At 34.6% G+C, this 18,447-nt stretch overlaps 2 protein-coding genes across 3 annotated transcripts in view; one reads left to right on the forward strand and one right to left on the reverse strand.

Moving 5' to 3' along the window:
- Window positions 1–18,447, reverse strand: part of LOC137488539 (uncharacterized) — a 366,016-nt gene that overhangs the window by 225,112 nt on the left and 122,457 nt on the right. The gene's annotated exons all lie outside the window — the stretch shown is intronic.
- On the forward strand, window positions 14,717–18,397 carry gjb9b (gap junction protein beta 9b). Of its 2 annotated transcripts, XM_073930662.1 has the most exons (2): window positions 14,717–15,285; window positions 17,055–18,397. In XM_073930662.1, exon 2 carries the CDS (start codon window positions 17,101–17,103, stop codon window positions 17,902–17,904), a length of 804 nt encoding a protein of 267 aa, XP_073786763.1. In that variant the 5' UTR covers window positions 14,717–15,285; window positions 17,055–17,100; the 3' UTR covers window positions 17,905–18,397. The 2 variants fall into 2 exon arrangements, with proteins under 2 accessions (XP_073786763.1, NP_001007289.1); NM_001007288.2 differs by lacking the exon at window positions 14,717–15,285 and having other exon boundaries at window positions 17,053–18,397.

The following is an 18,447-nucleotide window of genomic DNA, read 5'->3' on the forward strand; positions in this document are numbered from 1 at the left end:
GCAAAAACAAGAGCAAAAAGTTTTGCATCGTTATTCAGAAGAGTAATCGGTCTCCAGTTATCAATATAAAGTTTATCCTTATTGGGTTTAGGGATTATTGTTATAAGACCTTGTTTAAGAGTTGCTGGTAGTTCCCCACAAGTAATGGATTCTTTAAACATTGCAACTAAAAAAGGAGATAACTGTGTTATAAACATTTTGTAAAATTCACTAGTCAATCCATCGTTTCCTGGAGATTTATTATCCTTCAATCCCGAAATACATTTATTTATCTCTTGTAAATTAATTTCTTGGTCACAAAGTAATTTAAAGTCTTCTTGTATAATTTTGGTTGTATCAGATATTTTACTTAATAACAGCTCAGCTTCTTTTTCATTGTAAGGTTCTGAAGTATATAGATTCTTATAAAATTGTGTGACATACTCAGCAATTTCTTTATTACTTTCACATATACTGTTATTAATCATGAGTTTACTTACAGAAGACATTTCGTTATTACGTTTTTCTAAATTAAAAAAATATTTAGTATTTTTTTCTCCTTGTTCAATCCACTTTTGTCTACTTCTTACAAAGGCACCTTTGGCTTTGTCTAAATAAATTGTATCTAACTGTAGCTGTAAAGAAGTTAGTTGTTTGATTTCTTCATTTGTTAGATTTTTTTTACTTGTTAATTTCAAAATTTCTTCTATTAAATTGTTTTCTTTTGCTTTTTTAACTTTAGCAATATTTTTCCCTATATTTATGGCTATATTTCTTATTTCAAATTTCATTAATTCCCAATTGTGACCAAATTTTTTAACAATACTTGCTTTTTTCCAATATTTTTGTATAATATCAATGGACTGCTTTTTAAAGCATTCATTTTCTAACAAGGTTTTATTTAATTTCCAATAGTTTGTTTTAGAAATGGTCGTTCTTTTTCCATCTTTGTTCATCTTAATCATTATAGCCTTATGATCTGTTAATACTGAAGTATCAATTTTCACTAATTCAACATCATCTTTATTTATTGCAGAGATTAACCAGAAATCAATACGTGACTGTTTTGTCAGGTCATTATTAGTCCAAGTATACATTCTTTGATCTGGGTAAGTATATCTCCAGATATCTAACAAATCCATTCTCGCACATACACTTTTTAATACAGAGGTTTTTTTATTTTTTTGGGGGGGCCAACGATCAACTTCTTCATCCATAACAGTATTAAAATCCCCACCCCAAATAATTGTTGCATTAGGATATTTAGAACTTATTTGATTAATTTTACTCTCAATTGTTGTAAACAAGTGATTATTATTTTGCTTATTATTTGTGGCATAAACATTTACTATAATAAATTGGGAAAGATCTATACTAACATGTAAAATTAACCATCTTCCTTCCGTATCTATTTGCTTACCGAGAACTTGACCTTTAAATTGACCTTTTAATACGAGTACCCCAGCTGAATGGTTAGTACCAAATGAAAACCAAACATCATTCCCCCACTGACTCCTCCAAAAGTTTACATCTGCTTCACAAGCATGAGACTCCTGAATAAAATAAAAATCTGCACCTTTACTCTGACAAAACAAAAATAAAGATTTCCTCTTCAACAGGTTTCTTATACCTCTGGCATTAATCGAAAAAATTGAAATTGACATGAACAATAACCGATTGCAATTAACAAATTAACGTATGCTGAGTGCTCTTAACAAGAACATAAAGTGTCACCCACTGAAGCTACATGTTGCATTTATCATCAACAATAAGTGCATTAACCCATCTTCTCTTAATTTCAGTAGTAATTCAAGAAGTCATGTAAAGTAAATGAACAGCCAATATCAAGTCTCTGACTATACTTTTGATGACATTTGAAATCACTAAATGATCAGCCTTTGATTTCTTTTCCATTCACAAATGCTTTGTTACCTACTAAATAAGCCTTCTCCCCATTTTTCCTTGCCTTTTCAACAAACGGCCACAGACGAGCACGCGTTGCCCTGTCATCAGCTGTTAGGTCTTCTTTCACCTGAAGATTCATGCTTTTGAGAAACTCGTTGTTCTTGGCGCCCTTCCAGAAAGTGTCTCTAGCTGATCTAGACATAAATCTGACGATCACAGGTCTTGGAAACTTGTTTTTTCCTCCGCTGTCTATTCTTCCAATACGATGAGCCACGTCTACTGCTACTCTGACTTCTTCTCCATCGCTGCCTGGAATTACTGCACGGCAAATTGTTTCCACTTTTGCTTTGACGTTTTCCTCCCGCTCTTCCTTCATTCCATAGATCCGAAGATTGTACCGGCGGCTATATCGATCCGTATCGTTCACTTTTTGCTCCATTTCACTGACTTTCTTTTGCATTTCTTCCACTCGTATCTTCATTGTAGCGTTTTCTTTTTTCAGATCAACTACTTCTTGATGACAGAATTCCAGCGATTTTTTAAGACCCTCGATTTGCATCGTATTGTGTTTCACAGCTTCATCAGTAATATCTGCTCTTTCGTTGATTTTGGCAGAAATAACACGGATTATATTGTCCTGTATTTCAGTCAGAGAAGGATCAGAATTTACTTGTATCTGTTCTTTGCGTGCTTTCTTTGAGAGTTTTTTGTCCGGTGTGTTGGGACTAGAATCACACACCCCATTACCATCCTTATACGCTTTACAGGAGTATGAGTGTGTGTCTTGAATAACTCTCTTATCTTTGACAGTATTTACCTCCATTTCTTCCGTGTTACACAGTTCACTCGTTGAGTTTGTCTCCATGTTAATATTGATTTCCGAAATCTGCACTTAACAACAAAAACAGGTTCGTAAAATCCTATTTGTAAACTATATACATGCGGTAACCAAATATTATGGCAACTGTATTACATAATCTTTTCTAACTGTGTGTGACAAAACTTAGGACGTTCTTCAAAAGCACAGCACATCCGCTCTCTCCGCCATCTTGGCTTCCACTCCAACTCCATTTCTCTGGACTGTGAATCTGCCCTGACACCTGAATGCGCAGGTCCCGCCTTCACCAACGCGTGCTTGATAGATGTGGAGATGTGATTGGATGGTAATTTTGTTCTAAAAATTATACTACGACATGATTGGCTAGCCTTGAATCGAAGTATATTTGTAAGAGAGACAAATAACTTTTGTATATTTTATTATTATTTTATTTGCATGTATTCATCAATTAGTGTCGAGACTAATTGGTAAAATAGGTTACTTTCCCGCAAATAACAGGACGTCTTGCCTAAATTTAGGCTTGGTTGCACGTTTTATCAGCTGTAAGACTGTAACTCTAAGATGCCAAACAAAAAGAAACAACAAAAAATGACAACAAAAAATGAGGAAGAAAAAAACAACAAAAGTGGGCCGTTTTTATCATATAGCCTATCAAAAGTCAACATAAAAAAGTAACGTTATATTAATTGGTTGCAAACATTTATGATGCTTTTTTTGTCAAAGATTCTTATATAAAGCACAACATGCTCTATCATGCGCATTTCAGCATTTGAGAGAAATCCACAGGTAGATTCAAGTTGGGTTTTGTTTCAAAAAACCGATTGGGTTACTAATTTTTACGTCTAGTTGACAGTTTAATTAAAAACCGAGTCACACATATAGAATTACTCAGCATCTGTGTTGCTTCTCTTCTCAGCGTGAGGTTGAGTTGTAAAGAGCTTTTCCAGAGCTTTGGTAAACCCTGCTGGTGTCTGCAGTGAGGAGCAGCTGATGGAGGACAGTGGAGCTTCAGCCCGCTCTAGTGGCGCCTCGGTGGAATAAACTGCTGCGGACGCTGCTTATAGGCTTTTTTTTCTTGAGCTTCATTCATTGAGCGAATACCACGATCTTTATGACGAAGAAAGACACAGTGTCCTTTATACATGTTCAGTCTATCTATCTATCTATCTATCTATCTATCTATCTATCTATCTATCTATCTATCTATCTATCTATCTATCTATCTGTCTGTCTGTCTGTCTGTCTGTCTGTCTGTCTGTCTGTCTGTCTGTCTGTCTGTCTGTCTGTCTGTCTGTCTGTCTGTCTGTCTGTCTGTCTGTCTGTCTGTCTGTCTGTCTGTCTGTCTGTCTGTCTACATATTAATAATTTGTTACATAAACTACATAAAATATAAAAATTAACCATTTTAGATATGTTGGGTATGAATGCAAGTAGGCTATTTATATTGCAGTATATTAGATATGTTTACATGTAATATCCATTTAAAAGTTCTAGATTTAATACTTAGAAGTTTAATATGAATACATACATACATGCATTGCATACATACATACTGTACATACATACATAGCCTACGTGTAAGTATGGACCCCCTCACAAATCTATCTTTTAAATTCATATTTTAAATAGGAAGCTATGCAATATTGTATTTGTGCATATACATTCGACTAGTCTGCACAGAAGCCAAATCTGGAGCTTATCTAACAAAATTTACGGTCCAAAATCTAGCACAGCCAATTTGATGTTATAGAAAAATATTTAATACAAATTTAAAAAAGAAAAAAAGCAAGAAAAGCAAAAAACTGAAAAATTTAGTTGAAATTTTGTAGGTTGTATTTTTATTTTTTGCAATATTTTGCTTGAATTTAATTCAGTGTTTGGTGAGTAAAATATTATTTTAATAATTATATCTGTTTAATAAATCTGTTTTGTTTAAATGCACCAGAATACATTGCCTATATTCACTGAGAAATGGTTAAAGATATTCGTTTTCAAAATGTGTGGGTCTGCTCAATTATCAGGGAGTCCGCGGGGTCTCAAAAAGTATTAAAAGTTGATAAATTAGAGTAATTTAAGGCCCTTAAAAGGTATTAAAAAGTCTTAAATGCTGTTTTGCGAGGTGTTACAGTACATTTTATCGTTTTTGGTTATGCAATGTATAGTTGTATGCTAAAGTTTAAATTAAATCTGCAAATAACAGGATGCTGTGTAGTTTATGAAATCAATAAATCATTAGATTTGACATCATGCTGCTTTGTTTATTGCAGTTACCAAAGCCACACTATTATTTCTGCAGTTCTATTGGCACAAACCTGCTGAATTAGCTAGATTTAATGAATTTTTATTCAGTTTATGAATAATGTTTTAGTTTTGGTTTGGATTCTTACATTGATATTTAGTAAATATACTGTGCGTTAAAATCTTATCAGTGTTTCTGGTCTTAAAACATATGCAAAGAGTCTTTAAATAGGTCTTAAAAGGTACTGAATTTGACTCTCTGATTCCTGAATATACTCTGATTATGTTGAGCACTGTACATGCATACATATATACATACATATATACAGTTGAAGTCAAAATTATTAGCCCCCTGAATTATTAGACCCCCTGTTTATTGTTTCCCCGTTTTCAGTTTTAACAGAGAGAATATTTTTTCAACACATTTCTAATCATAATAGTTTTAATAACTCATTTCTAATAACTGATTTATTTTATCTTTGTCATGATGACAGTAAATATGTTACTAGAAAATTTTCAAGACACTTCTATACAGCTTAAAGTGACATTTAAAGGCTTAACTAGGTTAACTAGGCAGGTTAGGATAATTAGGCAAGTTATCGTATAACAGTGGTTTATTCTGTAGACTATTAAAAAAAATGTTTAAAGGGGATAATAATTTTGTCATTAAAACGGTGTTTAAAAAATTTAAAAACTGCTTTTATTCTAGCCAAAATAAAACTGGTAAAACTTTCTCCAGAAGAAAAAAAATTTATCAGACATACTGTGAAAATCTCCTTGCTGTTACACATCATTTGTGAAATATTTAAAAAATCAAAAAAAAAATCAAAGGGAGGCTAATAATCCTGACTTCAACTGTACATACATACATACATACATACATACATATAAAGTATTTAGAAATTTATATTTTCGCATTTTAATCATGGCATTATTTTATTTTAGATTACAAAATAATACCTTATGTTCACTTAAAAAAAAAAAAAAAACATGTATTAAGTAATTTAAAAACTTTGGTGATCATAAGAGAATTCAGAACTTTATTATGAATATTTGTAATTACCAACTCCAAAATTCTGAACAGCAGTGCATGTAATAAGGTTTTTAACAATGCTCCTTATTCAAGTAATGAGAATCTAAAGAGAATCACCACTGAGAATAATGAGAAACATAACAGGAACTAGCAATAAATGAATAATTAGATTTACTTGAGTGTCTGAACACATTGCTGTAATGAGAATTAGTGATTAGGGAATGAGCTTAATTATCATAAAAATGCATAAATAAATAAACAAGCAAGCAAAAAAGCATATTTTCTTTACACTTTTGAGTAAAATGTAACATGGACATATTTTTGCGAGACTTGATTTCTGTCAATCAGTGAGAGGAAGCGGCAGACACTGTTTATAATACAATGTTTTATGCATCAGTGTGCGAAACAGACATTAAAGACACTTGCTAACAATGTTTATACCTGGGTTATAAAAAAGTCACGGCAAACCCTACTCTGTATTCAACATGTTAGAGGTTAAATCAAAAATATTTCACATTTCATGGGATTATCCTGCACTGCACAAGGTGATTTGAATCCCTTTGTTGTGGACAAATGTGGGGCAGGAAGGAGGTTGGAAGAAATAAGCACGAGTTTGGAGACACATGCAAACATGCCAAAATCAGTGAGGACCTCCAGAAACATGTTCTGCATAAGCTGTTATGTGTTACAGGTAAACAAACTTGCAGTACTGTATATCTGCATGCAAACTCTCACAGATGGGCACGGCGTAGACAAGCTGACAGCCTGAGGCATTATATTTGAAAACAAACTCCTTTTGACAGCGCAGGGGTGAGAGTTGTATCCAATTACTCTCGGAGAGGCTCGCAGAAGCAACATGACAAATATCCGCGCATATTCACCAACAGACAGGCTAAGCTGTATCCATGGCACCAGCAGCCGCTTCAGCCAATACTGCACCTTCAGAGATTTTGTCCACAGATCCATTGAGTCTTTGAACTAGATACCTTTTTTTTTTTTTTTTTTTTTTCGCATGTTGTTTTTATGCTGGGTGGCTCAGAAGCACTGTTTTCTCACAGCAACAGTTGCTGGTTCAAGTCCTGGCTGGACCAGGAGGTCTTTCTGTGTGGCATTTGTAAGTACTTCCCATGTCTGTGAGTTTCTTCTGGGTGCTCTGATTTTCCCCACAAAGACAATGAAGACATGAGTGAATTGCATTAACTAAATTGGCCGTAGTTTATAAAAAGGAGAGTGTATGGGTGTTTTTCAAGCACTGAGGGTTGTAGTGGAATGGCATCCACCACATAAAACTTATGCCAGCGTGTCGGCGCCAGTGGTGTAGTGGTTAGTGTGTCCACACAAGGTAAAATACCCAGAAAAAAAAAAAAAAAAAAACTTATGCCAGAGTAATTGATGGTTCATTCCACTAATGTTGACCCCTAAACAGGGAATAAGCTGAAGGAAAGTGAATAAGTTTTTACGCTGATGAGCCAAAACATTATGACAATTCATTCATTCATTTTCTTTTCAGCTTAGTCCCTTTATTAATCAGGGGTCACCACAGTGGAATGAACCGTCACATTATGACTAGTCGAATTAATTTTTCACTATAGTGTTTCAATGGGTCATGGAATTTCTGCAATATCATTCATTCACTTTCCTTCGGCTTAGTGAGAGGGGTCTTGGTGCAGTCTCAGTTTGCAAATCTAAGTCTACAGATATCAGGCAAAGTCCCTTATTTATCAGGGGTTGCCACAGCGGAATGAACCGCCAACTTTTCGTACATATGTTTTACACAGCCGCAACCCAGTGCTGGAAAACTCTTATACACTCTCGCATTTACAAACACACACACTCATACACCACTGCCAATATATTTGCTTACAATTCACTTATAGCGCATGTCTTTCGACTGTTGGGGAAACTGGAGCACTTGGAGGGAACCCACACAAACATGGGAAAAACATGCAAACTCCACATAGAAATGCCAATTGGCCAAGTCAAGGCTTGAACCAGCGACCTTCTTGCTAACCACTGAGCAACTGTGCCACATCCTTTAACTTTAAAAGGTCTATTCCAGACACTGAAAGTCAGGGAATTTTTATACAATATATACAGACATTCAGAAATTTTTGATTGTCGCTTTGAACTTTAGTATCCATTTCTCAAAATATATGTTTTTATTTATAGTTTGTTGTTATGATAATTTTTTTAACTCCATTTTATTCTTTTTTTAATCTTTGTGGAAGCTGATTCCAGCAGTGGGGGTGCAGTCTGAAGTCTTTTTGGGAGGTCCAGTGAGGAGTCCATTAAAGTAATCCAGCCTGCTGCTGATAAAAGCATGAACAGTCCTCACTGGAAACAATCTTGCAATGTTTTTGAGATAACAGTATGTTAATTTAGTTACTGCTTTCAGTGCTTTGTCATGACTATTGAAACTAAGATCTCAGATCTCCAAACATGTCAGGATAATATGAATTTAAGAAGCTAACTAACTAAAATCATTTTAATTTTATTTTATTTATAACACAAAAACAGGCTTAGAGTGGAAACTCTGTTATCAACAGTGTCTGAGGGTAAAAAAAAGACACAAAATTATACTTATTTATTGAAAAAAATCTTTACATTAAAGAATTTATTAAAATCTATAATTACAGAAAAAAAACATTATAGAAGAACACAAAAAATATAGAATTTATAATTCACAAAACCTAAGCCACATATAAATAAAAACCAAAATTTAACACTAATATATTGGTTTTATTTGATTTTCTTGGTTTGCTATAAACAGATTCATATGTATGTAATCCTTCTCCAGCTCTGGCTCAAGACAAACACATACTGCATGTTCTGCCCTATGCCTATTTAAAATGCAGTAAACATATGAAGAGTTCAGATACGAAAACCTTTAGGTAAACCTTTAAATTTCCATTAAAAATTGTATTTTTTCTCAGCCTTTTCTCAGGCATTTTTTCTCAGCCTCCTTTGTTTATGTCAAGATATTTCACTTAAAAAAAACAGAAAAAGGGCTTTTTATTTGTGATATTACTGAACCTACACTCAGGAGCCTAATAAAAATGCTCAATTTAGAGGAAAATTTCAGACGACATTGAGGTTTTTGCAGCTAAACTTTTCATATATTTCAGTAAATATTACCTTCTACATACCATACATACAATAAGTTAAACAATAATCACAATATATTACAGTTGTTACATACAGATTACTTATTAAAAATTCAATCGACAGTTCCAAAATCTGTATTTATATTTAGACCAATTAAATACTGTACATACTGTACCAGTTATACAGGTACAGCACCAGGTTTCAGTACCCAACCCTACAGTCAAAGGCAAAATATCTGGTCTCGTGTGACTTTGAAAATGCCTACGATTTGGGAGAGTCTGATCTGGAAAGCAAGAAGGTCCCCTGATCAGTTTCATTTTTTGTTTGTTTGTTTCCTGAAGAAATGATGACACCAGGAACTGTTAAACTTTCCAAATTTCCCAGATATCTAAATTGAGCTGGTGGGATGTTCTGGGCAGCAAGTTCCAGCAAGCTTTATTACAGCTCCACCTCACAACCTAAAAGACAGAAACCAAAGGTCTTGTAGAATCCGTGATTCAGCGCTGTTTTGGGAGCAACCAACTGCATATTTCATGTAGGTTGTCATAATCTTCTCATTTTAATAATTACTCATTGGTGTACATTTATTGGAGCAAAACTTTATATAAGAAAATATCTGTACACCGTTATTTTTATTTAGAAACCACTAAATAAATGATTTTTTTTTAAATAATGCTTTAGCATTATATAATTGAAGTTAGAATTATTAGCCCCCCTTTTATTTTTTATTTTTATTTTTTTATTATATTTCCCAAATTATGTTTACTAGGGCAAGGAAATTTTTAAAGCGTGTCTGTTAATATTTTTTCTTCTGGAGAAAGTCTTATTTGTTTTAATTCGGCTAGAATAAAAGCAGTTATTATTTTTAAACACCATTTTAAGGACAAAATTATTAGCCCCTTTAAGCTAATTTTTTTTTCGATAGTCTACAGAACAAACCATCGTTATAGAATAATCTGCCTAATTACACTGCCTAGTTAACCTAATTAACCTAGTTAAGCCTTTAAATGTCACTTTAAGCTGTATAGAAGTGTCTTGAAAAATATCTAGTCAAATATTATTTACTGTCATCATGGCAAAGATAAAATAAATCAGTTATTAGAAATGAGTTATTAAAACTATTATATTTAAAAATATTAGATTTTGTTGAAAAAATCTTCTCTCCGTTGAACAGAAATTGAAGAAAAAAAAATAAACAGGGGTCTAATAATTCAGCGGGCTGATAATTCTGACTTCAACTGTATATGAGCATTTTGTTCGGATGTTCCTAATCTTGCACTATGTTTGAGACCTTTTGAATGCATTTATTCTTTTCTACAATTTTTTTTTACAAACATTGAGATAGATGGTCAGACCTGCTAAACAGGGTAAATTAGTGTGAAACAATATATCCATACATCTGCTGTGTGGAATGCAGATAGATGACCTTATTTCCATAGCCAGTAATGGCACACAAACAGGAAACTGACTAATGCAAAACACAAAATACTTTTACTTTAAATCAAACTGCATGATTCTCTTCTCCAATAGATTTTGCATCTGAAAAAGGAACTCCAAATTAAATGCAACAAGCATTTAACATAAATATTTTATCAAAACTTTTTGTAAGTTCTAAGCTTTTTAAGAGCAAAACAGCGTTTGCACTGATGATACATACATAGATAGACAAGTTAAAATAAAATAAAATAATGCATTCAAATAAATTATCCAATGTTTTTTTTTTTCCTTATGGATTTAAATATACAAATATATTTTCATTAAAATAATAAAAACAATAATTGTAATAATGAAATAAATATATATATTTTTTTATAAAATCCATAAAAAAGGTCATGAGGTATCTTCATGTTAATAATTGGATATATTATCTGGCTATCTTTGCCCAGAAACAACTTACTCTTTACACGTCAACATACAATAGAACAAAACCCTTCCTATTGTATTCATATAATACCCTACTTCTCTGTTTGCTTTTATTGACATGTTCCCCTTCGGAACGGGAACTTCTACATTGTGTCCTTGACACATCAGGAATTGCCAAATGACCAATCACTCTAAAGCTGCGGTCACACTGCACTTTTCACACCTTAAGGCTGATTTATACTTCTGCGTCAAGTGCACGCGTATCCTACAGCGCTGACGCATAGCCCTACGCTGTGGCCGTCAGCGTTGCTGACGTGCACCTCTCTAAATATGTAACTACACGTCGCAACGACGCATAGCACAAGCTCTGTGATTGGTCGGCTTGGTTGCGCTGATGAGTCTGGGTGGGACAGAGAGCCGAGTAAGCCCAGTGGAGCGATTGTTTACAAGTGTGGAGTCCCACGAAGTAGCTCCGGATGGAAAGTTTTGTTTTGTGTTTACCTTATAGTTAAAGTTGTTGCATGTCCACCAGTTCCTGCCTCAAAATGAGCGAGTTTGAGCCACTTGTACATCCCGGAAGCGTTCAGAAAGAACAAAACACAGGCGAAGAAACTCGACACAGAGACACATCAACACTTAACTGCCAACTAGCGTTTTGGAGGTGTTAATGCAGACCAACAGAGACAGCGCGCAGAAGTATAAATGCACAGCTACGCGCGTTGTATGCGCCGTTGGTTACGCCGGTCACTTGACGCAGAAGTATAAACCAGGCTTTAGACTTCCATTTATACACGTGCAACTGCACCACACCGTAAACGCAAGCTCGCACGACAAGTTTCACATTTCCCGGCATTTGAAAGTTCTAGCTTGGTGAACTCTGACCTGCGAAATCACATCGTGTGATTGCATGAGACCAATAGAACATCAAAACATGACCTCTCTGTACAGAAATGTAAAATATGGAGCAATCGAGTTGGCAAAGCACAGCTTCCACAGGTGCAACTGATCATAACCAGGTGAGTATATAGCCAGCACCTGCTGAGCTGAATCCAGATCAAGATTTAAGTATACATTAATCGAGCTGGTTGATTCGCTTGTCCCTGGCCATTTCACTGGGCTCAGGTGTTGCATAATTCCATACTATATACAGTATACTAAAACAGTATGTGAGCCAAGTAGTATGTCCAAATTCGAAAAACAGTATGCAAGAAGTACCCGGATGACCTATTACTTCTGTATTGCACATCCGATTTGTTTCACATCAATTCACACATCAATCAAATTCAAATGTAGTACCAAGTGAGTAGGTGATTTCGGACACAGCCATCTTTTTCAAGATGTTGTTCTGACTTCTCTGCGTTTCTGGATGCAGTGGTTCCCATCTGCATTACCTGCTGGGGGTCCACCTTACGCCCTCACTGAAGGGCATGTCTTGCGCAGCTGAGATCGTGGCTCGCACTTGAAAAGTTGGAGGTGCCGGCTGTTTGGCCCAGTATGTTTTGGTGATGCTTGTGTGCACGCCATGCTTTGCAAACTTCTCACCAAACACTTGACTGGTCCAGCTGCTATGGTGCTTTGCTTACACATTCCCAATGTGTTAAAAACACAACAAAGACATTCCCGTTTTAGAGGGGAATGTTATGACTGTAACCCATGTTCCCTGAAGAAGAAAACAGAGATGTTTCAGTGATAAAAGTCTGGCTTGTTCTCTTTTAGGTGCTGGCTACAGTATACAGTATATATACAGTACTTGCCTGATTTTGATCAGTTGCACCTGTGGGAGCTGTGTTTTCAAACTATAGGCATTCATTGGCCTGTTTTTTTATGTCTCGTTCACACTAGTTCTGCCATATAGTGCTGCGGAAAAAGGGCGGAAGATTAGATATTACGGGGTCTATTTTGACAATCCAGGTGCAAAGTCCAAAGCGCAGACCACAAAAGCATTAAGGGCATGTTCGAATCCACTTTTGCTCTTTTAAGGATAAATAAATCTGCTTTGCGCTGTGGTGCATGGTCTAACAGGGTTGAGCTTATTGTCTTAATGAGTTATAGGTGTATTTTGGGAATAAACCAATCAGAGTCTCATCTTCCATTCCCTTTCAGAGTCAGTTGTGTCGCGCCATAGCGCATTTGCTATTTACATGGCGGACTTTATAAGTAGAAAAACTAAATGCTTCACTAGAAAGAAAACAGTTAAACAGAACACCTACAGTGCTAGAATGAGAGATGAGCCTCCTCATTCTTTGCTTTCACTTTCGTTCTCGTGGATAGGGAAATGTGTTATACACAGAGACATCCATTAGCCAATACATAATTCATTTTGTTTAATAAGCGCAAAGATTTTTTTTCAAAACTATTTCTAAATTCAGTTCTAATTTCCAGCAAGCGAATAAATAAACAATAATAACGAAGTGTTTTCCAAATACACATGCTGACAGGTGGGCAAATCTAAGCTTGTTTTTAATAAAACAAATATAAATATGCATATAATAAATGATACTACTACTAAAAATAACATTATACAAAAGCAAATTGTCATGAATAAACTAAAAAAGCCCCGCGAGGTGAAGAAGGCATGGAGGTGGTGGATTTAATATTTAAGTAGGCTAGAAAATAATAATTTTTGTAATACTTTATTCCTTTAATTATTTTTAATTTTTAAAGATATTTGCGTATTGCTGTACATTCAGTGTGTATTAAGCAATATTTAAGCGAGGCGCACAACTAACGCGCTCTGCGCTGGACTTCCGAAATAGCAACACGCCTCCTTTTTTAAACCAGAACGCCTATGGGCGCACATATGAGCGCAAATGCATTTGCTATTAAAACAGCGTGTTGCAAAACGTCTAAAATGACTATTGCGCCGAGCTAAAACTAGCAAACAACAATTGCGTTGCGCCGCATTGCGCTGGGTGTATGATAGGGCCCTAAAAAATGAGCGATTGGTCCATATCCTTCACTTTCGCCAATTGGTGAAGTTTTTTTTTCTCACTGCTCTTGTCTCTGGTTTGTATGGTTCAGGACTTGTAGAGCTGCGCATCAATAGATTACTCTTCAGCGGTTGGACTCTCAGTAAATATTAAACCACACTCACCTGAACTGAACTAAACTGAATTGAATTTAAACTCTGAAAACTGAACTGACACAGTTTCAATTCAGTATAATCTTTAATGTAAAGCTGCTTTGACACAATCTAAATTTGTAAAAGCGCTAAACAAATAAAGATGAACTGAAAATTAAAATTTTCTGTACAGAGAGGTCCTGTTTTAATCTTCGATTGGTCTCATGCAGTCACGTGATGCAATTTTGCAGGTTAAAGTTCACCGAGCTTGAACTTTGCAATGCAGCAAACCGTGAAATGTATGAGCTTTTGTTTCCAGTTTGTTGCATTTGCTTGCATATGGATGGAAGTCTATGGGGCGAAAAGTGCAGTGTTTCCGCGGCTTTACTCTTCAGAGAGATTGGTTATTGGCGATTCTCGATCAGTTCTTTTAAGGACACAACGTCTCCATTCCCTCCCTCGGGGAACGTGGGTTACAGTCTTAACCAGGATGTTGTATCGTTTTTTTTGTTTTGTTTTTTTTTTTAAATGGCACATACATAAAATATTCCACCCATTCATGGAATGTTGTTTTTAGCCTGGTTTATAAATATTGTACAGACACTTTCAGTTTGACTGCAATTGCTTTGAACATTTTGAACTTTTAAAACTTTTAAAACTTTTAATATTATCCTGCTTATTATCTTTAAACTACAGTATTTTATGTGACAACATAAAAAAGAATAAAAAACTGTCTTCATGATTCGTTAAAAATGGGATGTCAAATTTTCAGTTATAAAAGATTGATAAGAATATATACTGTAGCTTTACAAGAATTTAGTTCTCACCGCAATATAAGATTATGTCTTTGTATATAAAACAATGTTTTTTTAATGCTAGCACTCCTCATACAGTGCAGTACAGTAGTCAGCAAAACACACACACACACACCCATATAAACACACACACACCTACAGCACCTACAGTATATAAACAAAGAATTGCCATCCCATGAAGGTTTGCTTAGCTTTAAACAACCTTTATGTAATGCCCCTGGCAATGGGCGTTATAAAAAAACTGATTACCATAGTAAATACCCCACAGCTGAGTGGAAGCAGAAGTTAGACAGTTTTATTTTTGTTTTGATTCATTAGATTTCATTTCATCTAAACTCAGGTGATTGTCATAGATAGAATCAGACACTTTCCACCAATCAGGTCTTTCTTGATTGTCAGCCAAAGGAAAAGCTATTGCTCTTCCTCACAACAGCCGAAATCCCAAAAGGTAAGGACATATCGCTTGGATTTCTTCAAAATAAAGTTTATAAAAATAGTTTATATACAAATCAGCTAGCACTGTAGATACTGTATTGTTTCAGTATGTACAGTATTATTTTGACCGTTAACAAACATAATTGGATATGCTAATTTGATTGGGGCATTTTGTACAGTTTCTCATAAAGCTAAATTAGAGCCCATTGTTATGCTTTGGATTCACAAATCTAAAATCTAAATAACACTAATAGTTAGCTTCTTGTACTTTTAATTACGGTTTGTGTCAAACTAATGACAGGTTACAGCATACTAATTATGTGACCTAGTTAGTTGTCAATGCAAATGCTATTTCTACTGAAAACTAACAAGAACACATTTAATACTATGGTAAAAGATATGCAGATCTAAATTGGTAAACAATAAAAATTAACAATACTATCCTTAACTACATATGTTGACTTGTTTTCGTTCAAATGTGTTGATTGCTTTGTGAACAAAAGGGGGAAAGAATCAAACGAAAGCCGCCAAAAATGGATCATTGCTGCCTTTAGAAATAATTTAACTGCATGTTGCAACCTGTTGACATTACATGCTTGAAAGGTGACACCATCAATATCTTTCCTCAATTTTTTTCTTCTTTAATTTTTTGGGGAACAAATTGTCTTTAAAAATTAAAGAAAGGAAAAAAACTGATTGAATTCAGAGGTTACGGAAAACACTTGTTTTCTTTAGCTTTTAATCATGTGTTGTGAGTAATAAGTGTATTTTGGCTTCTTGCATGTTTGCATGTATTGTGTGTTTTTATGTACAGCACTTTGGTACCCATTGTGGTTGGTTGAAATTGCTCTAAAAATAAATTGAGTTGAGTTGAGAGTTGAATTAATCATTGAAAAGCAGAACAACAGTGTTGCTCAAAGGCCATTCTGTTGAGAACAATAGAATACTCAATGTGAAACTGAAAGTATTTAGATTTCAGAAAGTTGATTTCGGGACAGTATGGGTCATAATAGTATTAAAAATGACAAAATAAATAAATATATAAATATTTAATGCATAAATAAATACAAAAGGTGTACTTTTTAAAAGTATGAATAAAACCTGATTACATGTGTGTGTCTGTGTGTGAATTAAGTAAATAAATAAATAAAAATATTAAAAAGTATTATGTACAGTACAGCTAGGTTAAAAATCTTGTCCAATATACATTAAATAAATATTTATAAATAAAAGTATTACTAAAATTGTAAAGGTTTAAATCATTTTAAATAACACGGGTCTTAAAAAAAAGGAACATTGCAATGCTCATAATGAAAAAAATATGGATATTAATTCAACAGTATTATTAAATTATTATTGTTTTCAAAAATCATCTACAGTATATTTTATTCATAAAATAGATTCAGCATGTTATTATGAATAAATATACCTGTATGACCAAATATACTCATATTTCCTTTTCATTTAGGGATAAAAATAATTTTGAAAGTATCAAACTGTTTTAATAAATATTGTTGTGATCTTGATGTCATTCATGCTGCTAAGATGTTTAATGTTTAGATCAACATTTAACTAAAACTACAGCAGTTTTAAAATCCCAGCACTATCTTCATGTTAGCCTGACTTTGTTTACAATTTGAGCTTGAAGTATATTGAAGCCTTAAGTTGACCTATTAGATGAAGAAGGCAAAGGAACTCTAAATGTACTAAAAGAGAAAAAAAGCAAGTACTATTTTAATGTAAATAAAAACAAATTTGCTTGTTTATGTATTTATTTTGTAGGGCTAATATCCTGGAATGAGTAAGACGCTTGTTTGCAGCATCAGACATGAACTGGTTGTCCCTAGAAGTCCTGCTTGGCGGGGTTAGCCAATACTCCACTGTGTTTGGCCGTGTCTATCTCTCCGTGGTGTTCATCTTCCGAATCCTGGTGTTTGTGGTGTCTGTCCAGCAAGTCTGGAACGACGAACAGAAAGACTTCATCTGCAACACGGCCCAGCCAGGCTGCACCAATGTCTGCTACGACCAGTTCTTCCCCATATCCCACATCCGTCTATGGGCTCTCCAGCTTATTTTCGTCACTTGTCCATCTCTCATGGTGGTCGCTCACGTCAAATATCGACAAATGAAGAATGTGAAGTACAACACTGCCCGCAATGGTGAAAACATGTATGCAAACCCAGGAAGAAAGCGTGGAGGCCTGTGGTACACCTATATCCTCAGCCTGTTATTCAAAGCCGGCTTTGATGCAGCATTCTTGTATATTTTGTACTACCTTTATAAATTCGACATGCCAAATGTTACCAAATGCACTGCGGAACCTTGTCCAAATACAGTGGACTGCTATATCTCCCGTCCCACAGAGAAGAAAATCTTCACTCTTTTTATGGTGGTCTCCTCCTCTGTGTGCATCTTCATGTGTATCTGTGAGATGGTGTATCTGATTACAAAGAAAGCTGGCAAATTTCTGCACAAAAAGAGTGAGGAGAATAGAAACTACATAAGCAGAAGGGTGGATCCGACGGCCATGTCCAACCAGAATCTCAACAATCTTAAAATGGCACAGGCTGCAGAAGAACTAAAAAATTCTGAGATGATCCATTCCGAGTTGAACAAATTATATGAACGCTGACTTTGTAATGAATTATAATAGTAGACACAATGAACTTGAATAATAATGTAGATAATATGATTAATGCATACACTAAATGGGATATTTGCACTTTAAAGTAACTAATATATGTCTTTTTTGTATACAGTATGTTATAATTGTGATGAAATTGGAAGGTCATCTTGTGTCTCATTTACTCATTTAAGATGTACACTGCCACCTAGTGTACTTATCCAAGTGTAGGATTGTTCACAAAACACTGATAGCATACAGCACTTAAACCCTTGAAAAAGGTACTGTATTAACTGTGGACACATTAATGCCTTCCTTATTTTCTAAAATAGCTGTGTTTGTACTATATAATGTAATAGTCTGTGTAAGTTAGTGCACTGTGTATTCATATTGTTTACAGGAATCATGCTGTGAAATATACCAAATGTGGCAGGGTATATTTTGAACACGACTCATTAGATTTGAATATTATTAATGCTATTTAATAAACTACTTAATGCGATGATGATGATTATTATAGAATTTAATTTGGTAACACTTTATTTTGATGGT

Source organism: Danio rerio, chromosome 19, assembly GCF_049306965.1.
Source record: "Danio rerio strain Tuebingen ecotype United States chromosome 19, GRCz12tu, whole genome shotgun sequence".
NCBI classification, from domain to species: Eukaryota; Metazoa; Chordata; class Actinopteri; order Cypriniformes; family Danionidae; genus Danio; species Danio rerio.